Raw genomic sequence first — 25,134 nt, forward strand, 5'->3', positions numbered from 1 at the left:
GATAATATTTTTATTTATTGGATTAAATAAAATATATTAGAATCCATTTTTCCTGTTCCTTTTTACTTTTTTAATGTGACTGCTAGAAAATTAAAAATTACATGTATGGGTTGTGTTATATTTCTGTTCGGTATTCTGAAGTGTCTAAGATATGATACCTCTTCTTTCAGAGTCTGGTAGCAAGAAAGCAGATAAGCAGAGTGGTGTGGTAAGTGCTAGATAGGAGCGCATGCAGAAGAGACCTCTAACCGAGTTTGCGGGGCCTGCAGAAGGTGACCTTTAAAGCAGCAGTGGTTTTTTTCCTTCCTTTTTACCTTCTTTTGAAATCTCTAAATCTACTTTTTGGATTGAAGGAAATAAGAGTCAAAAGCTACTTTAAAAAGTGAGCATCTTTTTTCTAGTGGTATTGGTTCTCAGTCTAATGAAATGAGTCAGGGTTGAAGCAGAAGGCCTGAGGGTGCACAGAGACCACTGCCCCTCTCTTCCCCAGAACTGGCTTAGACAACCAAATTGATGCTGGTGTCCTTTGCTAAGTATGGAACACAGGTCGATTTGAGATCTGTTGAGTTCAGGGAATCTGGGGGACATCTGGTTGGGGAGGAACATTAGCAGTGGGATGAATGGAACTTAGAGTCCAAGAAAAATCTTGGCTGGCAGTATAGATTGAAGTTAAGTGAAGTCACAGATAAGGTATGAGATATCAGCAAGTGAGTAAAGTGATGTACAGACAAACCTCTGGGGAATGGGGAGGGTTGAGGAAAGGGAATAAAGGTCATTGAAAAGAATGGTCAGAGAAGGAAGAGTTTGACAGGACAGTATGCTTTCAAGAAGCAGGCAAGTGTAGATAGTGTCAGATGTAGTTAAGAGATAAAAATAAAGGCTGAGAAATTTTCATTATCTTTAGTAATGAGTAGGTGATTGGGAAGAAAGTAGGTTCCCTGAAAGGATTGGGTTAGGAGGCAAAGCCAGATTGCAGAATGTTGAAGAATTAATGGGAACTAAAAAAACTGGAGACAATGAAGATTATTGTTTGGTAGTGAAAGAGGAAGAGGTGGGGAGGCTCATGGTAGCTAGGATGACATATTTATATTTAGTATATGACAACATGTGTGTGTGTGCGTGTGTCGTTGTTTGGGTTGTAAATCTATTATACAGCCATGTTTCTGTATCTATCCATTCTTGGACTCCAGTATAGTGTTGATCATGATTTTAATCTATTTAAGATCTCTCTTCAACAAAATACTTTATTACCATCATTTCGAAATTCTCTAAACGTTAAATCTACGTAAGAGCCTGATTTTATCTGAGTTTAAATGCACTAAGGCCCCTGGGCATGGCTTAATGGAAGGAACATGGGCTTTGCAGTCCACTAAACTATAATTCATATCTAGATTCTGACTTGTTACTGTGTGATCTTGAACAAGTTAATTGTCACGTCTGATTCGTTTTTCTTCATTTAGGAAATGAGGATAATAACAGATATCTACCCTTTATGGGGCTGTTGTGGAATTCACTGAGAAAAATGTCAAGTGTTTTGTACAGCACCTTACACGAAGTAGGCACTCAGTCAATGCTGGGTAGAAAAACTGCAGCTTCACATGTTATACATGCCAACATCACAATCTCTGTAACTTAATTTAAAGTAGTATGTGTGATATAATGTTGTAACTTTAAATAAGAGCAAATATGCTCAATTGAAATTGGAGTGAAAAAGTAGCCTTTAAATAAAGCATGTTTCTTTTCTTGTTCCCTCCTCCCCTTTCCAATCCAGGTCCTGAGGGAATCTAACAAATTAGCAGAAATGGAAGAACCACCCTTGCTTCCAGGAGAAAATATTAAAGACATGGGTCTGTAATGGTATTTTTTGTCGAATTTCCTTCTCTTTTCTGAGTGCACAGACTATTCAGTACTCTCAGTGTAGAGAGAACAGGTTCATTGTCCAAAACACCTCCTGTCTGGCAGCGTTCATTACTGCCACCCTTCCCAGTATCTGGTGTGTCCCCTACGCCTAGACCCATTACACCTGCTGGTTTTGTAGTTGGACTGTAGGGTAACATGCAGATTGAGTTATATTCTGCTTCTTTTCTGGTTTGCTCTACATTCATTGAAAGTAGGGGCCTTTTTTTTTTTTTAACTCTTGCTGAATTTTCAAGAGTATTTCATTATTTTGAATGACTGCAGTAAGAAATTGGTTTGCCTAGATAAAATATTGGATTGTCGCTTTGTACAAGTGATTTTTCTTAAAACACATTCTTTCTTTCTGTTTCCTTTATCTGTTCTGAATAAACTCATGTCAGTTTTTGGATGAAGGTATTTCATCTCCATTGCAAAGCAAGCTGTTTGCATGTAGGTGCTTTTCTTCTGCAGCCTAAAGAACTAAGCAGTAACTAATTGTATGGACTTTTTTTTTTTTTTTTTGGTCCTCATGCTTTTACTTCATTAAATCTGTGTGGTGATCTAAAAAATACCATAGCTTTTGAGGAATGAAGTAATGTATTAGGAGAACAAATGGCTTCTTAGCCAGAGAAACGTCACCTTTCATTTTATTATCAATTTACAACATGGTGTGGAAGAGGAACCAGGGAGGAAAATTGAGGAGTGAAGAGAGTGTGATACAGTGTGAGCTAGAGAGAGCAAGACTGTGTACTTACCTTTGTCCAGGTAGGTCCTTTACTTCTCCCCTTCTGTATTTTGGATTCGGTTCTTCCTGCGCACTGGGCACCATCTCACCATCTCTGCCCATCTAATGGATACCTGCCATTGGGGCACAACTCACACGCTTCTCCGTTCCTTGAACTTTTCTCATCCCACAGCAAAATGGACTTCCCTTTCATTGTATTACTTAGCATATATTTTTGTGTCTCTTTCTGTACAGATTGCATGCTCTCACCTATTACATTTGTTTGTATATATTTTATATCCTTACAGACAGGTATTTTCAAGGTCATTTTAGTCTACCTCACCGAAAATATGGCTTCTTTCCCTGTGAACTCAGTGAAAATTTGAGAGGGTTAGTAAATCTAAGCTCTTTTGGTACCACCAGTCAGTATCAGTATTGTAAAATTTAGAGGAATACCTAATATATTAAATATTATGGTTGAAAATTATCTATCTAGACTTGATTATATGCAAAAATGACATTGAACGTAAAGCATTAGGCTAGAATAACCTTGAATATGTTAATTCCTCTAGAAGAGTCATTTGATTTTTAGTTGGCCTAATGTAAATCTTCAGTGTAGTTTTTTAAGTTAGAGTAGTGTTAGGAACATCAACGGCATGCTTTAAGCAAGTTACAGTCTCAGAGTATTGTGGTCTGGTCATATAAGAAATAGAGATAGCCCCAGACTACAGTATTTCAACCTTTAACACAGGAGTCAGATGGTGCTATGTTAGTGGCTTAGCTTTGCATGACATGATGGAAAGAGATTTGAAATTTGTAGTCAGAGGATCTGCTTTCAAGTCTTAATCTTAGCATTTCCTGGTTCTGAAATATTAGGCTTTCGTTATACTTCTCTCAGGCCCGGTATTCTCATTTAAAATTTATAGGTGTAATTATAAGTCTTATATACAGGTTTGTTATGAAGGTTAAAGGAAGTACTCAGGTGAAATATACTTTATAAACTCTGCAGTGCAAGGCCATCAGTGCTGGGTGTTCCTACTGTCATTTGCTCTGGTGTGGTTCCCGGTCATAATCTCTCATCTATTTGGCGCAAATCCTGCTAAGCACAAATTCTTTCGTCAGTGTGATTTAACTACCACCAGACTGAGAAGGAAGGATAAAGGGGGCAGAACAAATGATCAATGATAATAGTAACATAGATATAAACCCTTTTGTATGTATAGTACTTTCATGAATATTATCTCCTAATTTTAGAATAAAAGGTAAGATGTAACAAAAACATGGGACTAAGAGAGGGACATACCTTGAGGCAGCTTATAGAATAATGAGGTTGGTTTTCTTGTTAAGTAAGAAAACTGGCTCTGGAAAGAATCCAGAAATGTTTTAGTAATATTGAATAAAGCCTTTCTACTTGAGGTAAAAATTTATAAGAGCAAGAAAGTATATGTAAGGCAAGTTTGTGTATCTTTCCATAATGATGGGTTTATTTAATTTTAAAAGTGCCCCTCTAAATGAAACATGCATTGGAGACAACAATTTAAAAAATGTAGCTCATACTTGAACATTCCTGAGGGAACTACTTTGAAGGTTAGAAATGTTTGTTGTAAGATCAGTCTCATTTCAGATTCCATACAAAATGTTCAGTCCTTCAGAGTAGTGAGTAAAAAGCAAAGTCAGGAAGTTACAATACCTTATTAAATGTATCTTATGTCCCTGCATTTTCCCAGAAGCCCTCTGGAAAGTTCTTTGCAATTTGTTGCTCTTAGTTGTGCCTTACTTTCTGGAGTGATGAAGATATTCCTTTATTTGCTCATTTGCTGATATAATGACATACCAGGGATTTATGAATATTTTAATATGTAAAAAAGTTTGTAGTGGGCATTATGAACTCTACCATATTAAATACTATTTTGAGCTAGTGGTAGCTGAGTTATCCTGCTTAATTAATGAAGGTTTTAAAAAGCATTATACTTGTGTAGATCCATTATTTATCATTTAATAAAACAATGCTTGTGATTGTTTCTTTCCAAAATTCGACATCAGTTGCTTGGTCAGGAATATAATATCCTCTTATTTTACTATTATCTTTCTAAGAGATAATGTTTCATATACATTGCATTTCTCCTATAGTACTTTCCCCATAAGTATAATCAGGTCAGGAGTTTCTCATATATTTCCGATATATTTTTAGAGGAATGTTGATACATTAGACTGACCAGAAGACAACCAGCAGATTGATGAGGTGACCTGGAAACTATGCTGACTGGTGACTGTGGCTTGAGACATCTGCAGTCATTGACTGAATCACTACTACCCTTCTACCCACTACTCTAGCTTCCCCATGTATTTTATCCATCAGGCTAAGCCTTGTCTCCGGTCAGAGGATAGGGGTCCTCTCTACCTCTTCAGTCCATCCCAGATTTCTGCATGGTTGGAAGCCTGGATTTGACTTCTGGGTTCTGTTGGAACACTGATTCTGTCATTTTGGAGCATAGGTTAGAACAGCAGTCAGAATTTTAGTAAATTTCACTTGTGAAAAGATAAGAGTGCAGTTTTTAATAGTGCATGTTGTATAGTAAATTGTGGACTCTTTGCTTTTGCAGCCAAAGATGTAACTTATATATGTCCATTCACTGGTGCTGTCCGAGGAACTCTGACTGTCACGAATTACAGGTTATATTTTAAAAGCATGGAACGGGTAAGACTTGTTGGATTAGATTTTTATATGTATATCTGTATGTTCTTTGCAGTTTTGTTCATTTTTGATCGTTTTTAATTAAGGCATTTCTAATTAAAATAATTGTACAGTATCGATTGCTTAGTTTTAATCATTTTTTTCCTTTCCTTCCTTTAGGATCCCCCATTTGTTTTAGATGCCTCTCTTGGTGTGATAAGTAGAGTAGAAAAAATTGGTGGTGCTTCTAGTCGAGGTGAAAATTCTTATGGACTAGAAACTGTGTGTAAGGTAAATGTTATACTTACACAATTTTATTTGGTTTGAAAAGCTTTCTTTTTTTTTTTTTAAATTTTGTTTATTTATTTGACAGACAGAGATCACAAGTAGGCAGAGAGGCAGGCAGAGAGAGAGGAGGAAGCAGGCTCCCCGCTGAGCAGAGAGCCTGCTGTGGGGCTGGATCTCAGGACCCTGGGATCATGACCTGAGCTGAAGGAAGAGGCTTTAACCCACTGAGCCACCCAGGCACCCCTTTGAAAAGCTTTCTATTAAGTAGAGCCTATGTGCAGAAACTGGTTTCCAAACTGTCAAGTACATTCATGCTGTAACATCATTCTAGAAGATAACAACAACATTTAAGAGTAATAAAAGATGATCTATTATGAATTAGGCTTGAATTCTTTCGGACCCAGTACAAGGTACTTTGACATTGATTATTTCATGTGTATATATTTATATATGTGTGTATATATACACACCTCATCTTCTTTTCCATTCATCTACTGATGGACACTGCTTCCATAGTTTGGCTATTGCAAATAATGCTGCAGTAAACATAGGAAGGCATGTATCCACTCAAATTAGTGTTTTTTGTATTTTTTTGGTAAATATCCAGTAATATGATTACTGGACTGTAGGGTAGTTCTATTATTAATTATTAATTTTTTGAGGAACGTCCATACTGTTTTTCACAGTGGTTGTACCATTTTGCATTCCCACAAAGAGTGTAGGAGGGTTTCTTTTTCTCCACATCCTCACCAACACTTGTTTCTTGATTTTTTGATTTTAGCCATTCTGACAGGTGTGAGGAGTTACCCCATTGTGGTTTTGATTTGGAGATGTCTAACTTGTATTAAATGCATTGACGCTTGAATGAAACTTAAGATTTTTACACTTTCATCATTCAAACAGTCATAGACATTTCATCTCTGGTGCCATTTCAGTAGGTAGCTATTCTCATTATGGCCTGATTAATACCCGTGCACATTTCAGTTCTAGATCACCTTTTTTTTCCCCCTGCTTTTCTGCCAGTGCCAAAAGTAAAAGCAACAGCACATGCATAAATTTCAAGTTACTTTCTTTTTTTTTTTTTTAAAGATTTTATTTATTTATTTGGCAGAGAGATCACAAGTAGGCAGAGAGGCAGAAGAGACAGAGTGGGGAGCAGGCTCCCTGCTGAGCAGAGAGCCCGATGTGGGGCTCGATCCCAGGACCCTGAGATCATGACCTGAGCTGAAGGCAGAGGCCTAACCCACTTAGCCCCTCAAGTTACTTTCTTATGCTAATCTTAGTAGTTTTGTAAATCTAGTAATAAAGGTAATGACTACTAATTATTTTTATACATTTTCCTTCATAGTCAGAAGGGCTCTGAGAGTATAATAGCTGTGAAAAATGTGTCAAGCACATTGTCTCCTAATCACTTTATTGTAATCTAATAGTAAATGGAGCGTAGAATATGAGAGGACGTGAAAGAGGGAGACTTTGAAATCTTGATCATTTTAAATACAGTTTAAATACAGTTTTTTCCATGGAGCAAGACCATTATCAACAAACGCAAACATTTGTAGGGCCCTGTCTGTGGCACTTTTAGATAACCTCCAATTAACAAGAGTGATTATGAACATCTCTACTAGTTGTAAATATATTTACTGAGGAAGAAACAAGGTATCAGCTTAGGTTTCCACACATGTTTGTTTTAAAGTAAGTTAAAGCTAGCCTCCTAGTTTTGGATCAGATTTGTGATAAAATGTCCTACTTGTTTGTGTACTGCAGATGCATTAGAGTGCAATGTTCCTGTATTCAGTTTTATAGACTAAATATAATAAAGCTATTTTGAATTCTGCTTAGATTAAAACACTTAGATAAAATGGGTAGTTTTGAAATTATTCTTTTTTTTTTTTAAGGATTTTTATTTATTTATTTGACAGACAGAGATCACAAGTAGGCAGAGAGGCAGGCAGAAAGGCAGGCAGAGAGAGAGAGGTGGAAGCAGGCTCTCCGCTGAGCAGAAAGCCTGATGTGGGGCTTGATCCGAGGACTCTGGGGTCATGACCTGAGTCAAAGGCAGAGGCTTTAACCCACTGAGCCACCCAGGCACCCCTGTTGAAATTATTCTTAATCCCCAAGTTTTTCTTAGTGTAGTTAAGATGTCAGTAAACCAGAACATGAATATCTGTATTGAGACTGAGCATAGAAAATTGCTTGAGGACAAATAACAAAAGGGAGCCCAGGACTTTAGATCTGACTGTAGAGGCAGGACGACATCAACCAAACATTTGGGAGTTTATCTGCCAGGAGGTGTTTGAAGAGCTTGGACCTGGAGAGGAGGAAGAGATTTAAGTAGAGTTTGATTCTATCAGTCCAGTAGCAGAAAACTTAGGAAGATTCAGTGAAAATGAGCCCTGGGAAGGGATCATAAATAGGAAAGTTATCACCAGGCGTAATGGGAACAAGGGCACTTATGAAATATAACAAGAGCTAATCAGGTTTTTAGTAGGGAAATCCATGACAAAAAATGGGCTTTCACAGGGAAAGGATATACACTGAGCTGTGTATCTATCAGTCATGATAGTGAGCTTCAGATACAGTATCTCTTATCAGGTTGTATCTCCTTTACTGGCCTATTGTGAGTAAATAAGCAGAAATAAAATTTCTGTCCTCTGAATTTTGCCTTGTATTAGAGTGCCTTTTGTGTGTGGGTTTTTTTTTTCCCCCTTTCAATTAGGCATTGTGATTTCCCTTCCTCCAGGAGTTGTTGTCTTATTTTTGTATCCCACGTTCACAGATCTTAATATTCTACAAGGTAATTCTGAGTTATCCTTATGTGTTCATTAAATAAAAGGTGTACAGGGATCGATGACTGGGATCCTAAATCTTTTCTAGGATATTCGGAATTTACGGTTTGCTCATAAACCTGAGGGGCGAACAAGAAGATCCATTTTTGAGAATCTAATGAAATATGCATTTCCTGTCTCTAATAACCTGGTAAGATGTTTTTTGTCTTTGAAAAATGTGTACTGTAATTTTTGGTGTAAAGAAACTTGTCTAGGTTACCTAGAATCTACATTTGTGATCCTACTTTGTCATTAAATCAGATGCATAATTTAGGTTTAATCTAACCTCTTGGAGCAGTTTCTTTTAGGTATGAAATGAGGAGGCTGGACTAGCAGATTTCTGAGGTCCATTCCTGCTTGCTGACGTTCTATAATTATATGATCTTTCTATAGAGGGAGTTCCCACGATGAAAAGCTGTCTGTGGTCTTCATTAGGATTTGAAATCTCCTTTTTATTATTTTTTTAAAAGATTTTATTTATTTATTTGAAATCTTTTAAATTAGGAGCTGAGAGTTTAGCAATTTTAGGAGGAAAGAGTGAGCAAATCTTAGTGGAGTTCCTGCTACCTGCTAGCAGTGGTGCCCCCTCATTAACGTTATATAATCTAACTTCCACATTAGCCCCGTGGTGGTAAATATTATTTATCCCTATTTTAGAGTTGAAACCAGGGGCAGGTAAGCAATTAACTCAAGGGTACAGCTAGTAGGGAGTAACATTTGTAATCAGAACTTGTTTTCTGACTCTTGTTTGAATGTTTTTCACCATAGTTGTTTCTGTCCTTCTGTCTACAAAGATGATAAATTAGATTTTCTTTTTTGGTACACTGATCACATGCCAAAAAACAATGTTTATTCAGTATGTTTTAGAAAATGTAGCATTAACTTCAGCTACTTAACTGCTGACATCTGTGATGTCAAACTACTTAATTTTATCAGAAGATGTCTTTTGTAACCTAAACAACTTATATCTGAAGGAAATATGGTGATATGTTAGCATTTGATACACCTTGGTGGTGGGCCTCTGTGCTTTTCTATGTGTTTGAAAAATATGAAAAAAAAAAACAGCAATACATTTTCAAAATTATAAAGCAAGAGTCAAAACAACAATATGAAAAAGAAGGACACCACTACAAAATATCCTTGCAGACGAGTAAATGAAAACTTTGGGTATGATAAGGATTCATTTCTGATTCATGACCCTCTGAAATGTCTTTTTGTAGCTATTAACTCTGTTTACTGTTTTGTAGCCTCTTTTTGCTTTTGAGTATAAAGAAGTATTCCCTGAAAATGGGTGGAAGCTATATGACTCTCTTTTAGAGTATAGAAGACAGGTATGTACTTTTATTCTTTCAATTTTAATATTTCGCATTATTTTCATTACAACAAAAAACTTAAGGGTAGAGGTATATAGCTTTATATAGTTGTGTGTGTTGTGTTGTTTTAATGAAGGCTAATCCTGATTCTTTGTCTACCTTTCAGTTTCTCTAAACTGTTTGAGACTGTTTTAGTGATCTTTTATTAATTTACTTATCTAAGAAATGATAAGTAAACCAGCTTCAAAAAATGTTTAATAAGGATAAAAATTAAATGGTAAATATATTTACATTTTAATATTCTTATGTACCATTCAACATTATTCACTCACCTTTTTCTCTTTTGGAGATCCTATAATATAATTCTGAAAAAATTTCATAGTAGTTCTGCTTATAACATAGCCCCCCATGAAATTTTGAAAGTTTTAGATCTTCATAGAGGACACACTTATACATAAAATGTTATCAAATAAAATCTGATAGTATACCAAAGAGATTATATATCATGACTAAGGTGGGTTGGTTTACTATGAGAAACCTATCAGCATAATATACCATAGTAAGAGATGAAAGCAGAATTCAGTCTGGAAATCTGTGTGACAGTCTGTCATCCTCCCTGTTCTCTCTCAGGACACCACTTCCCAGAGCCCTTTACTGAATATTTGAACTCTGCCTAAAATAGTGTTGAACATTCTGCATGTTCACTCTGCTTTCTTGAGAATTTAAGTTAGGACACATTGGTTGTTTCTTTAGTAATCATTAGATTTGAGATCCAGATTACTCTAGAATTCAGATGTGAAAATAAGCTGTGATTTTTGTATTTAGATTTCAGACATTGTGTTTGAATTATAGAGCTTCTAATTTATTTAAATTTGTTTCACAAAGCAAGGAAGAGTAAAAATCCACCACCAGAGAACTAAAGATACCCCAATGGTTTGAAGTATCATTTGTTGCTCAATAGCATGTAGTCAGTAAAATAAAATTTCTTAGTTATAAAGCCATCAGATTGGCAGAGTATAAAGCAGAATATGCAATAAGTGAATCAACTAGAAATCATGAGTCTGTAAGTTAACATTGCAAGATTTTTGCTAATTCAAAAAGCCAGTGTCAGAATTAGGTGGGAAAGCAATCAGAAGATCTAACCATGTCCTGAGAATTGTTAAGATGAGAAATATTCTCTAGGAATCTAGGCAAAAATTGCCATCAACATAGAACTTTGGAAAGAAGGCGGATAACTGTGTCCACAGAAAAGAAATAAGTTATTATGGAAAAGAGAATAAGTTAAAGAGTAAATAAACAACTATACTCCTGGCACCTGGGTGGCTCAGATGGCTAAGTGTCTGCCTTCGGCTCAGGTCATGATCTTAGGGTTCTGGGTTTGAGCCCTGCTTCTGCCTCTCTCTCTGCCTACTTGTGATCTCTCTCTGTCAAAAAAATAAATAAAATCTTAAACAACAACAAAAAAAAACAAAAAAACCCCAACTATACCCCTATAGAAGGAGAATTAAGAGATTAGGAAATGTGGCTGTCAGAATAGAGCATTGAATTCTACATGAAGTAATGCAGATGCTTTATGATCTTTGATTTACTAGATGAATTTTTGACTTTTTTTCCAGCAAAGCTAGACACTTTGTCTCTGATGCAACTAAATTGAAGTATAGTGTAGAGAACTGTGTATTTCTTGTGGTTGGAAGACTTAGTTTCAGGGGTGGATTTTGATGTATGTTAAGTTTATTACAGAAGAAAATGAAGGTAATCTTTTAATATAAACCTTAAGACTAAAGATAATGCATCATATTATTCCTTTTTTTTCTTTTCAATTAAAATTAAAAGTGGTAACACTTGCACTCTGCATAAAATTTAGAAGTTGAATTTGAGTTGAAAAGTAGGTTTCCCTTCCAGGACAACCTTGTCCCCCACCCACTCCAGTTCCTCTCTCTTAAGGAAATAATGTTGTTGCTTACCTATGTATGCTTTCAGAGATTTTATGCCTTCTTTTTCACTTAATGTGTTTTGGAGGATACATACCATCTCAGGACATACAGACCTGCCTATTTTTTTCTTCTTTTAGGTCGAGGTGTAATTCACATACCATAAAATTTATCACTTTAATGTACAGTCCACTGGCTTTTAGCATATGCACAAAGTTGTGCAACTCTTACCACAAATTCCAGAGCATTGAGAAGACCGAGTTTGAATCATATCTTTAGCTCTTACTTAGTTCTCAATCTTAGGTATGTGTTATTGAATGAGTCATTATGTCACAGTGCTTTTATTTTTTTACATGGTCCTAGGAACTGCTTTATAGGAATCTTTGAAGGATTAGTAATATACGGGAAGGTATTTTATTAACCAAAGAAATCTATCCAAGTGATTATTACTGTTTTTATTACTTTGTAGAGCTCTAAAAACAGAAATCATGACTGGCAGTGAGATTCATTGTGTGTAGCCACTAAAACACGAAAGGAAAGTCACATTAATTCTGCAGACCTGTACATTATAGTGCTGATCATATGTTATTTTTAATGGACAAAATTATTAATAACTATTTAAATTTGTTATGTAAGAGGATGTTTCTTTAATTTATTCTTGATGCATGCATACAGTGATTATACAGAAGACTCTTGAAATTTGTGGATAAGATCAAGAAGATTCATCAAGTTGCTGAAACAGTGAAAATCAGTCTTAAGGAAATAAACATGGTCTTCTGCAAAAATATTCAGTCACACGGTAGATAGATGTATTGCTTAGCAAATTTGGAAAACACTCAAGTCCAGTCAAGGCAAACAGAATTTATCCTCAGCATTGGAATGTGAATAACTAAGGAAAGCTATCATCCAGTTAATTGGGTTGTAACTCGACTCTTGACAAATGGATACATTAACTGAAGGACAGTGATTTGCAGGGAGATTATAAAAATGTATGCCAAGTATCAGTAGCTTCAGAATGTCTTTAGTACTGTCTATGAAGAGTTTGTGCCAACTGGTCAACTCACTTGTCGGTTTGGAAGGCAGTTAGTGGAGGTCAGTGTACCACCTTATCTAAGAATAGGAACACGACAGCCATTAGTGTAACATAAGTCAGTGGTTCTACCCCCACCCCGCCAGTTTCCTGGAGAATGTGACACAGTCCCACGGGTAATAGTGGTTCTCCCTGAGAGTGATTTTTCAAGGATATGAGAAGGGATTGAGAGATGAGAGTACTCCCTGGGTTGGGGATGGTTCATCAGGATCTCAGGTGAGGTATGCCTCTCACTCCATGATCTGCCAGTCTTAGCTCTGACTCCATGTTTCCTAAGAAAACTTGAGAAACTGCTGTCGCTTTCTATGAAGGCTTCCTTGCGGGTCATTGATTTAGTCATTAATCATTCCTTCCTTATTAATCATTCCTTCCTTCACTCATCCATCCATCCATCCATCCATCCATCCATCCATCCATCCAATTTATCTGTCACTACATATACTAGTGGCTAAGTCTATGAAACTAGAAGACACAGTCCTGACTTCCAAAGAGCATATACTTAGTGGAGGATTCAAAGAGGTAAGCTGATAATTAAAATACACAGTGATGAATACAGTGACAGGTAAAGCAAGGTACTCCAGTGAGAGAATATGAAGCCCTTTGGGAACTGAAAGTATTGGTATAGGCTTGACTAAAGACTGGAGTGGCAAGCGATCAGACTGGGGAAAGCTGAAGTGTGAAGGGCTGGGTTTTGCTAAGTCCCATAAAGGAGTTTCTTTCCCAGTTTTATTGAGAAATAATTGGCATACATCACTGTGTAAGTTTAAGGTACATGACATGATGGTTTGATTTGCATGTATTGTGAAATGATTGCCAGAATAGGTTCAGCTAACATCCATCTTTTCATATAGACAGAATAAAAACAAAGAAGAAAAAGAAACAATTTTCTCCTTTTGAGAACACATAGGATTTGCTCTCAGCAGCTTTCCTGTATATCATATAGCAGTGTGAGCTGTAGTCATCATGTTGTCCTTGACGTCCCAAGCGGTTACTTCTCTTATAATGGAAGTTTGTACCTTTTTGCCACCTGACCACTTTCCTCCAGTTTTCTCTCCCCCAACCACAAGTCTGTTCTTTTTCTGTTATTTTCTGTGAGGTTTTTTTTTTTTTTTAACATTCTGCATATAAGTGAGATCATATAGTATTTGTCTTTTTCTGTCTGACTTCACTACTTTACTACCCTCCAGGTCCTCCTGTGTTGTTGCAAATGGTTAAGATTTGCTTGGTTTTCATGGCAGAATAATATCACATTATCCATTCCTCCACCAGTGGACACTTATGTCCATGTCTTGACTGTTATAAACAATGCTGTCCTGGTTATGGGCAGTGCAGGTATCTTTTCCAGTTACTGTTTTAATTTCCTTTGAATATATCTGCAGAAGTGGAGTTGTTATAATACTGTAGTTCTGGGTTTGATTTTCCGAGCATCCTCACACCGTTTTCCATAGCAGCTGAGCCAGTTTACAACTGCACCCACAGTGTTTTCTTTTTCCACATCCACAGCAGCTTCTGTCATCTCTCTATTTTTTAAATTTATTTTTATTTCTTATTTTATGATGGCCATTCTGACAGGTCTAAGATGAGATCTCATTGTGGTTTTAATTTGCATTTACTTAATGACTATATTGAGAATCTTTTCATGTGTCTAGTGGCCTTTCATATTTCTTTTTTGAAGAAATGTTCATTCAGGTCCTTTGATCATTAATTTTTTTTTTTTTTTTTGAGTATAGCTGCCATACTGTGTTACATCAGTTTCAGGTGTACAACATCATGATTTGGTTTTTGCTGCTGTGTTGCATGAGTTCTTTATATATTTTGGATATCAACCCCTTATTAGATATACAGTTTAAAAGTATTTGAATTTCTTTTTTTTTTCAAGATTTTTTTTTTTTTTTTTTTTTGACAGATCACAAGTAGGCAGAGAGGCAGGCAGAGAGAGACAGGAGGAGGCAGGCTCCCTGCTGAGCAGAGAGCCCGATGCGGGACTCGATCCCAGGACCCTGAGATCATGACCTGAGCTGAAGGCAGAGGCTTTAACCACTGAGCCACGTAGGCGCCCCTGAATTTCTGTATTAACAGTTATAATGTCTCCTTTTTCATTTATAATTTTGTTTAGACCCTTTCTTTTTTTTCCTTGGTTACTCTAAGAGTTTGCCAACTTTATTTATCTTTTCAGGGAACTAACTCTTAATTTGGTTAATTCCCCTCCCCCCTTCTTTTCTGTTTTATTTATTTCCACTCTAGTCTTTATTGTTTCCTTTCTTCCAGTAACTTTGGACTCAGTTTGTTCTTCTTTTAGTTAAGATATGCACTTATGTTGTTAATTTGGGATTTTTCTTGCCTTTTTAAAAAAAAGAAGATTTTATTTATTAGAGAGAGGGGTTGGTGAAGCGCAGAGGGAGAGGGAGAGAGAATCCCAAGCAGACTCCATGTTGACCGTGGAGCCCAACACAGGGTTCAAACTCACAACCCTGAGATCACAACCTGAGCAGAAACCCAAGAGTTGGATGCCTAACCAACTGCGCCACCCAGGTGCCCCAGATTTTTCTTGCATCTTAATGTAGGCATTTATTGCTCTAACTTCCCTCTTAGAAGTGCTTCTGAAACACCCTACAAGTTCTGGTATGTTGTATTTCCACGTCTGTTTGTACAAAATTTATTTCTCCTTTAATTTGTTTTCTGACCAAATGGTTGTTGTTGGTTATTCAGGAGAATGTTGTTTAATTTCTTTGTTTGGGATTTTTTTCAGTTTTCTTCGGGTCCATGATTTCTAGTTTTAGGCCATTATAGACAGAGAAGATACCTAGTATGGTTTTAGTCTTCTTGAATTTGCTGAGACCTGACATGTGGCCTATAGTAGAAAGTGTTCCATGTGCACTTCAGAAGAACGTGTATTCTGCTGTTGGATAGAGTGTTCTCTAGGAGCCTGTTAGGTCTATTTTGACCATAGTGCTCAAATCTACGTATTGATTTCTTTTTTTTTTTTTAAATTTTTAATTTTTAATTTTTTATAAACATATAATATTTTTTATCCCCAGGGGTACAGGTCTGTGAATTGCCAAGTTTACGCACTTCACAGCACTCACCATAGCACATACCCTCCCCAATGTCCATAACCCCACCCCCCCTCCCAACCCCCCTTCCCCCAGCAACCCTCAGTTTGTTTTGTGAGATTAAGAGTCACTTATGGTTTGTCTCCCTCCCAATCCCATCTTGTTTCATTAAATCTTCTCCTACCCCCTTAACCCCCATGTTGCATCTCCACTCCCTCATATTAGGGAGATCATATGGTAATTGTCTTTCTCCGATTGACTTATTTCGCTAAGCATGATACCCTCTAGTTCCATCCACGTCGTCACATATGGCAAGATTTCATTTCTTTTGATGGCTGCATAGTATTCCATTGTGTATATATACCACATCTTCTTGATCCATTCATCTGTTGATGGACATCTAGGTTCTTTCCATAGTTTGGCTATTGTAGACATTGCTGCTATAAACATTCGGGTGCATGTGCCCCTTCGGATCACTACGTTTGTATCTTTAGGGTAAATACCTAGTAGTGCAATTGCTGGTCATAGGGTAGCTCTATTTTCAACATTTTGAGGAACCTCCATGCTGTTTTCCAGAGTGGTTGCACCAGCTTGCATTCCCACCAACAGTGTAGGAGGGTTCCCCTTTCTCCACATCCTCGCCAGTATCTGTCATTTCCTGACTTGTTAATTTTAGCCTTTCTGACTGGTGTGAGGTGGTATCTCATTGTGGTTTTGATTTGTATTTCCCTGATGCCGAGTGATATTGAACACTTTTTCATGTGTCTGTTGGCCATCTGGATGTCTTCTTTGCAGAAAAGTCTGTTCATGTCTTCTGCCCATTTCTTGATTGGATTCTTTGTTCTTTGGGTGTTGAGTTTGCTAAGTTCTTTATAGATTTTGGACACTAGCCCTTTATCTGATATGTCGTTTGCAAATATCTTCTCCCATTCTGTCAGTTGTCTTTTGGTTTTGTTAACTGTTTCCTTTGCTGTGCAAAAGCTTTTGATCTTGATAAAATCCCAATAGTTCATTTTTGCCCTTGCTTCCCTTGCCTTTGGTGATGTTCCTAGGAAGATGTTGCTGTGGCTGAGGTCGAAGAGGTTGCTGCCTGTGTTCTCCTCAAGGATTTGGATGGATTCCTTTCTCACATTGAGGTCCTTCATCCATTTTGAGTCTATTTTCGTGTGTGGTGTAAGGAAATGGTCCAATTTCATTTTTCTGCATGTGGCTGTCCAATTTCCCCAACACCATTTATTGAAGAGGCTGTCCTTTTTCCATTGGACATTCTTTCCTGCTTTGTCGAAGATTAGTTGACCATAGAGTTGAGGGTCTATTTCTGGGCTCTCTATTCTGTTCCATTGATCTATGTGTCTGTTTTTGTGCCAGTACCATGCTGTCTTGATGATGACAGCTTTGGAATAGAGCTTGAAGTCCGGAATTCTGATGCCACCAACTTTGGCTTTCTTTTTCAATATTCCTTTGGCTATTCGAGGTCTTTTCTGGTTCCATATAAATTTTAGGATTATTTGTTCCATTTCTTTGAAAAAAATGGATGGTACTTTGATAGGAATTGCATTAAATGTGTAGATTGCTTTAGGCAGCATAGACATTGTCACAATATTTATTCTTCCAATCCAGGAGCATGGAACATTTTTCCATTTCTTTGTGTCTTCCTCAATTTCTTTCATGAGTACTTTATAGTTTTCTGTGTATAGATTCTTAGCCTCTTGGGTTAAGTTTATTCCTAGGTATCTTATAGTTTTGGGTGCAATTGTAAATGGGATGGACTCCTTAATTTCTCTTTCTTCTGTCTTGTTGTTGGTGTAGAGAAATGCAACTGATTTCTGTGCATTGATTTTATATCCTGACACTTTACTGAATTCCTGTACAAGTTCTAGCAGTTTTGGAGTGGAGTCTTTTGGGTTTTCCACATATAGTATCATATCATCTGCGAAGAGTGTTAGTTTGACTTCTTCTTTGCCGATTTGGATGCCTTTAATTTCTTTTTGTTGTCTGATTGCTGAGGCTAGGACTTCTAGTACTATGTTGAATAGCAGTGGTGATAACGGACATCCCTGCCGTGTTCCTGACCTTAGCGGAAAAGCTTTCAGTTTTTCTCCATTGAGAATGATATTTGCGGTGGGTTTTTCATAGATGGCTTTGATAATATTGAGATAGGTGCCCTCTATCCCTACACTTTGAAGAGTTTTGATCAGGAAGGGATGCTGTACTTTGTCAAATGCTTTTTCAGCATCTATGGAGAGTATCGTATGGTTCTTGTTCTTTCTTTTATTAATGTGTTGTATCACATTGATTGCTTTGCGGATGTTGAACCAACCTTGCAGCCCTGGAATAAATCCCACTTGGTCGTGGTGAATAATCCTTTTAATGTACTGTTGAATCCTACTGGCTAGTATTTTGGTGAGAATTTTTGCATCTGTGTTCATCAAGGATATTGGTCTGTAGTTCTCTTTTTTGATGGGATCCTTGTCTGGTTTTGGGATCAAGGTGATGCTGGCCTCAGAAAATGAGTTTGGAAGTTTTCCTTCCATTTCTATTTTTTGGAACAGTTTCAGGAGAATAGGAATTAGTTCTTCCTTAAATGTTTGGTAAAATTCCCCCGGGAAGCCGTCTGGCCCTGGGCTTTTGTTTGTTTGGAGATTTTTGATGACTGTTTCAATCTCCTTACTGGTTATGGGTCTGTTCAGGCTTTCTATGTCTTCCTGGTTCAGTTGTGGTAGTTTATATGTCTCTAGGAATGCATCCATTTCTTCCAGATTGTCAAATTTGTTGGCGTAGAGTTGCTCATAGTATGTTCTTATAATTGTCTGTATTTCTTTGGTGTTGGTTGTGATCTCTCCTCTTTCATTCATGATTTTATTTATTTGGGTCCTTTCTCTTTTCTTTTTGATAAGTCTGGCCAGGGGTTTATCAATCTTATTAATTCTTTCAAAGAACCAGCTCCTAGTTTCGTTGATTTGTTCTGTTGTTTTTTGGGTTTCTATTTCATTGATTTCTGCTCTGATCTTTATGATTTCTCTTCTCCTGCTGGGTTTAGGGTTTTTTTCTTGTTCTTTCTCCAGCTCCTTTAGGTGTAGGGTTAAGTTGTGTACCTGAGCCCTTTCTTGTTTCTTGAGAAAGGCTTGTACCGCTATATATTTTCCTCTCAGGACTACCTTTGTTGTGTCCCACAGATTTTGAACCATTGTGTTTTCATTATCATTTGTTTCCATGAATTTTTTCAATTATTCTTTAATTTCCTGGTTGACCCATTCATTCTTTAGAAGGATGCTGTTTAGTCTCCATGTATTTGGGTTCTTTCCAAATTTCCTCTTGTGATTGAGTTCTAGCTTCAGAGCATTGTGGTCTGAAAATATGCAGGGAATGGTCCCAATCTTTTGATACCGGTTGAGACCAGATTTAGGACCCAGGATGTGATCTATTCTGGAGAATGTTCCATGTGCACTAGAGAAGAATGTGTATTCTGTTGCTTTGGGATGAAATGTTCTGAATATATCTGTGATGTCCATCTGGTCCAGTGTGTCATTTAAGGCCTTTATTTCCTTGTTGATCTTTTGCTTGGATGATCTGTCCATTTCAGTGAGGGGAGTGTTAAAGTCCCCTACTATTATTGTATGGTTGTCGATGTGTTTCTTTGATTTTGTTATTAATTGGTTTATATAGTTGGCCGCTCCCACGTTAGGGGCATAGATATTTAAAATTGTTAGATCTTCTTGTTGGACAGATCCTTTGAGTACGATATAGTGTCCTTCCTCATCTCTTATTATAGTCTTTGGCTTAAAATCTAATTGATCTGATATAAGGATTGCCACTCCTGCTTTCTTCTGATGTCCATTAGCGTGGTAAATTCTTTTCCACCCCCTCACTTTAAATCTGGAGGTGTCTTTGGGTAAGATGAGTTTCTTGTAGGCAACATATAGATGGGTTTTGTTTTTTTATCCATTCTGATACCCTGTGTCTTTTGATTGGGGCATTTAGCCCATTAACATTCAGGGTAACTATTGAGAGATATGAATTTAGTGCCATTGTATTGCCTGTAAGGTGACTGTTACTGTATATTGTCTCTGTTCCTTTCTGATCTACTAGTTTTAGGCTCTCTCTTTGCTTAGAGGACCCCTTTCAATATTTCCTGTAGAGCTGGTTTGGTGTTTGCAAATTCTTTCAGTTTTTGTTTGTCCTGGAAGCTTTTAATCTCTCCTTCTATTTTCAATGATAGCCTAGCTGGATATAGTATTCTTGGCTGCATGTTTTTCTCATTTAGTGTTCTGAATATATCATGCCAGCTCTTTCTGGCCTGCCAGGTCTCTGTGGATAAGTCTGCTGCCAATCTAATGTTTTTACCATTGTATGTTACAGACTTCTTTTCCCGGGCTGCTTTCTGGATTTTCTCTTTGTTACTAAGACTTGTAAATTTGACTATTAGGTGACGGGGTGTGGACCTATTCTTATTGATTTTGAGGGGGGTTCTCTGAACCTCCTGGATTTTGATGCTTGTTCCCTTTGCCATATTAGGGAAATTCTCTCCAATAATTCTCTCCAATATACCTTCTGCTCCCCTCTCGCTTTCTTCTTCTTCTGGAATCCCAATTATTCTAATGTTATTTCGTCTTATGGTGTCACTTATCTCTCGAATTCTGCCCTCGTGGTCCAGTAGCTGTTTGTCCCTCTTTTGCTCAGCTTCTTTATTCTCTGTCATTTGGTCTTCTATATCACTAATTCTTCCTTCTGCCTCATTTATTCTAGCAGTGAGAGCCTCCATTTTTGATTGCACCTCATTAATAGCTTTTTTTATTTCAACTTGGTTAGATTTTAGTTCTTTTATTTCTCCAGAAAGGGCTTTTATCTCTCCGGAGAGGGTTTCTCTAATATCTTCCATGCCTTTTTCGAGCCCGGCTAGAACCTTGAGAATCGTCATTCTGAACTCTAGATCTGACATATTACCAATGTCTGTATTGATTAGGTCCCTAGCCTTTGGTACTGCCTCTTGTTCTTTTTTTTGTGGTGAATTTTTCCGCCTTGTCATTTTGTCCAGATAAGAGTATATGAAGGAGCAAGTAAAATACTAAAAGGGTGGCAACAACCCCAGGAAAATATGCTTTAACCTAATCAGAAGAGATCCCAAATCGTGACGGGGGAGAAAGGGGATAAAAAGAGGTTCAGAAAAAAAAAAAAAAATAGAAAGAAAGAAAAGAAAACGAATAAAGAAAAAATATAAAAAAGAAAAAAAAAATATATATATATTAGATAAACTAGTTAAAAAACGTTAAAAAAGGAAAGGGTAAAAGTTAAAAAAATAGCAGAAGAAGAGAAAAAAAATTGAAAAAGAAAAAAAAATTAAATTAACTACAAGGCTAAAGAATCATGTGGAGAAAGCCAGGAGTTCCGTGCTTTACTTTCTCCTCCTCTGGAATTCCGCTGCTCTCCTTGGTATTGAAACTGCACTCCTTGGTAGGTGAACTTGGTCCTGGCTGGATTTCTTGTTGTTCTTCTGGGGGAGGGGCCTGTTGTAGTGATTCTCAAGTGGCTTTGCCCCAGGCGGAGTTGCACCGCCCTTACCAGGGGCTGGGCTGAGTAATCCGCTCGGGTTTGCTTTCGGGAGCTTTTGTTCCCTGAGCGCTTTCCGTAGAGTCCGGAGGACGGGAATGAATATGGCGGCCTCCCAGTCTCCGGTCGGGAGGAGCCGAGAGCCTGGGGCCCCACTCCTCAGAGCGCCCTCAGAGAATAGCGCCCAATTACTCCCGTCTGCCTGGCCTCCGGCCGCGCTCCGAGCTCACCGAGCCTGCGACCGGTTCAAGGTAACCCCGAGCTGTGAGCTCACTCCTCGGCTCTGTCTCTGTAGCCAGCTTCCCCGTTCTGATACCTGTAAGTTCTGCGACCCTCAGACACCCCCAATCCTTCTGTGATCCTGCGGGATCTGAGGCTACGCTGACCCCGCGTGGGCTTCACCCCAGTTAAGCCTCTGGAGCGATGTCCCTCAGCAGAACAGACTTTTAAAAGTCCTGATTTTGTGCTCCGTTGCTCCGCTGCTTGCCGGGAGCCGGCCCCTACCCCCCGCGGTCTATCTTCCCGCCGCTTTGGATTCACTTCTCCGCCAGTCCTACCTTTCAGAAAGTGGTTGATTTTCTGTTTCTAGAATTGCTGTTCTTCTTCTCTTCGATCTCCCGTTGGATTTGTAGGTGTTTGCAATCTTTAGATAATCTATCTAGCTGATCTCCCGCAACCTGAAGTAGTCTCAGCCTGCTACTTCTCCGCCATCTTCTCATGCCCATGTATTGATTTCTTACTGATTTTCTGTCTGGATTATCTGTCTGTTGTTGACAATGGGGTATTGACATCCCCAACTATTACTGTATTACTGTTTATTTTTACTTTGGCTGTTAGTTTTTGCTCTATATGTTTAGGAGCTCCAAAGTTGAGCACACAAATATTTGGAGTTGTTTTATCTTATTAATGTATTGTCCTTTTCCTCATTATATTGTGACTTTCTTATTCTCTCTATACTATTATTGTTTAAAATCTAGTTTGGTAAGTGTAGGTAACCCTTCTTTTTTTGTTTATCATTTGCCTGGATTGTCTTTTCCATCTTTTCATTCCCAGTCTATGTGAGTCTTCGAGGCTAAAGTGAGTCTCTTATAGGCAGCATATGGTTGGATCTTATTTTTTTATCCATTTAGCCATACTGCATCTTTTAATTGGAGAATTTAATTGGTTTATGTTTAGAGTAATTATTAGTAGGACTTACTGTTGCCACTTTGTTAATTAATTAACAAATCAATTCTGGTTGTTTTGTAGAATCGTTGTTCCTTGTTTCTTATCCTGCTCTCTTTGTGTGGGTATGTGTTTTGATGTCTTTTGGTATCAGTACACTTTGACTTCTTTATCATGTTTTTTGTAATTACTACAGAATTTTCCATGTGGTTACCATAAGGTTACATAAATATCTTGCACTCAGGACACCCCACTTTTAAACTAATAACACGTTAATGTCAATAGAGCTTATAAACTTTATATTTTTACTGCTGTTCCCCCTTATTTTTAGGTTATTGCTGTTATAAATTACATGTTTTTTATATTGTATAACTAATAACAGATTATTGTAGTTATGGTTATTTTTACTATGTTGTTTTTTTAACTTGCCAACTAGAGTTGTAGGTGAATTACATGCCACTGCTACCGTATTGCAGAATCTAACTATGATTGTTACCAATGAGGTTTATACTACCTTTCTGTGTTTTTATGATGCTAATTAGCATTCTTTCACTTGTACTCAAGTATTTAGCATTTCTTATAAGGCAGGTCTGGTAATAATGAACTCCCTCTACTTTTGTTTGGGAAAGTCTGAACTGAAACTGTCTCCAGTTCAGAAAGACAGTTTCACTGGCTATAGAATTCTTGGCTTAGTTATTTTCTTTGACTATTTTGAGTATGCCTTCCCATTCTCTCTGGCCTAAAATATTTCTGTTGAGAAATCTGCCTGTACTCTTACAGGGTTACCCTTGAAAGAAAGCCCACTCTTGTTGCTCTTAAAATTCTTTGACTTTTGATGTTTTTTTGTTTGTTTGTTTTGCTTTTTAGGTTTATTTGTTTAGTTATTTGACAGAGAGAGAGGGAGTGAGAGAGAGTGTGTGTGCACAAGCAGGGGGAGCAGCAAGCAGAGGGAGAAGGAAGCAGAGGGAGACAGAGGGAGAGGGAGAAGCAGGCTCCTCGCTGAGCAAGGAACTGGATGCAGGGCTTGATCCCAGGACTGTGGGATCCTGACCTGAGCTGAAGGCAGCTGCTTGACTGAGCCATCCAGGTGCCCTGACTTATGATGTTAATTGCAACGTGTCTCAGTGTATCCCTGTTTAAATTCAACATATTTGGGGTGCTTTGGACCTTATGGATCTGGATGTCCCTTTCTTTTACCAGATTCAGGGCATTTTCAGTCATTATCGTTTTAAACATACTTTCTATCCCATTCTCTTTCTTTTCTTCTGGAATTTGCATAATGTGAATATTGTTTCTTTACATTATGTCCCATAATTCCTGTAGGCTTTCTTCATCATTGTTTTCATTCTTTTTCTTTTCTTTTTGTTACTCTGACTGCTTTTTTTTTTTTTTCCAAGATTTTATTTATATGGCAGAGAGAGAGTGAGAGAGCACAAGCAAGGAGAGCTGCAGGCAGAGGGAGAAGCAGGCTTCCCACTGAGCAAGATCCCGATGCAGGACTCAATCCCAGGACCCTGGGATCATGACTTCAGCTGAGGGGAAATGCTTAACTGACTGAGCCAACCAGGCATCTCTGACTTGTTAATTTCTAATACTTATCCTCCAGGTCCCTGATTATTTTGTATGGTTGAATCTGCTTTTTTTTTTAAAGATTTTATTTATTTATTTTAAGATTTTATTTATTTATTTGACAGACAGAGATCACAAGTAGGCAGAGAGGCAGGCAGAGAGTTGGGGGGAAGCAGCCTCCCTGCTGATCAGAGAGCCCGATGCGGGACTCGATTCCAGGACCTGGAATCATGACCTGAGCCGAAGGCAGAGGCTTTAACTCACTGAGCCACCCACGTGCCCCTTGAGTCAGCTTTTGAAACTGTTGAATTCTTCAACTCAGTTACTGTATTTTTCCATTCTAGGATTTCTGGGGTTTTGTTTGTTTTGTTTTTTATGCTTGGTATTTTCTTGTGGAACTTCTTGTTTTGCTCGTCATTATTTTCCTAATTTTAATTATGTGTTATTACAGCTCATTAAAATTCATTAAGAGGATTATTCTGAATTCTTTGCCTGACAGTTCATATATTTCCATTTCTTTAGGGTCCATTATTGGAGCTTTGTTAGTTTCCTTTGGTGGTATCATATTTACCTGATTTTTCATGATTCTTGATTCCTTACGTTGGTATCTGCACATTTGAGTGATTGGGCATTTCTTCCAGAATTTATAGGTTTTCTTTGGCAGAGACCATTCTTCACTAATCAGTTCTGTTTGGGTGTCTGGGAATGTCTGCTGGTACTATCCTTTGGCAGGCAGGGCCTATTATTATAATCTGTTTTGGGGCAAGGCAACTGTTTGAACTCAGAGTACAGAGATTGGGAAGGGTGTGCTACTGGTTGAGAGCAGTTGAATGGGATTGCTGGCTTGGTTCCCTACCCAAGTGAGGGTGTAGGATGGGCCCTACAGTAACCTGGATTCTCTGGTCAGGTCAGGTGTACTAGATTGCTGGGCCTGGGCACTGTGTTTAGTTGTATACGGGGCTGTTGATGGCATGACGGCATGATGGGACCCAGGCCTCATTGTTTGGGGACCCAAATTAGGCCTGTCACTGAATTCCCTGGTCGAGCAAGGCCACTGGTT

General features: G+C 37.8%; 1 protein-coding gene across 2 annotated transcripts in view; it reads left to right on the forward strand.

Annotated features, from left to right (window-relative positions):
• MTMR2 (myotubularin related protein 2) overlaps nucleotides 1-25,134 on the forward strand; it is a 126,252-nt gene that overhangs the window by 65,723 nt on the left and 35,395 nt on the right. For both annotated transcript variants that reach the window (XM_032852743.1, XM_032852744.1), the window contains 5 exons: nucleotides 1,772-1,847; nucleotides 5,224-5,318; nucleotides 5,475-5,585; nucleotides 8,457-8,558; nucleotides 9,655-9,738. In XM_032852743.1, the coding sequence (XP_032708634.1) occupies nucleotides 1,772-1,847; nucleotides 5,224-5,318; nucleotides 5,475-5,585; nucleotides 8,457-8,558; nucleotides 9,655-9,738 (468 nt within the window). The remainder of the gene's footprint in view (nucleotides 1-1,771; nucleotides 1,848-5,223; nucleotides 5,319-5,474; nucleotides 5,586-8,456; nucleotides 8,559-9,654; nucleotides 9,739-25,134) is intronic.

The sequence above is a fragment of the Lontra canadensis genome, unplaced genomic scaffold, assembly GCF_010015895.1.
Source record: "Lontra canadensis isolate GAN:19392208 unplaced genomic scaffold, GSC_riverotter_1.0 scaffold7, whole genome shotgun sequence".
NCBI classification, from domain to species: domain Eukaryota; kingdom Metazoa; phylum Chordata; class Mammalia; order Carnivora; family Mustelidae; genus Lontra; species Lontra canadensis.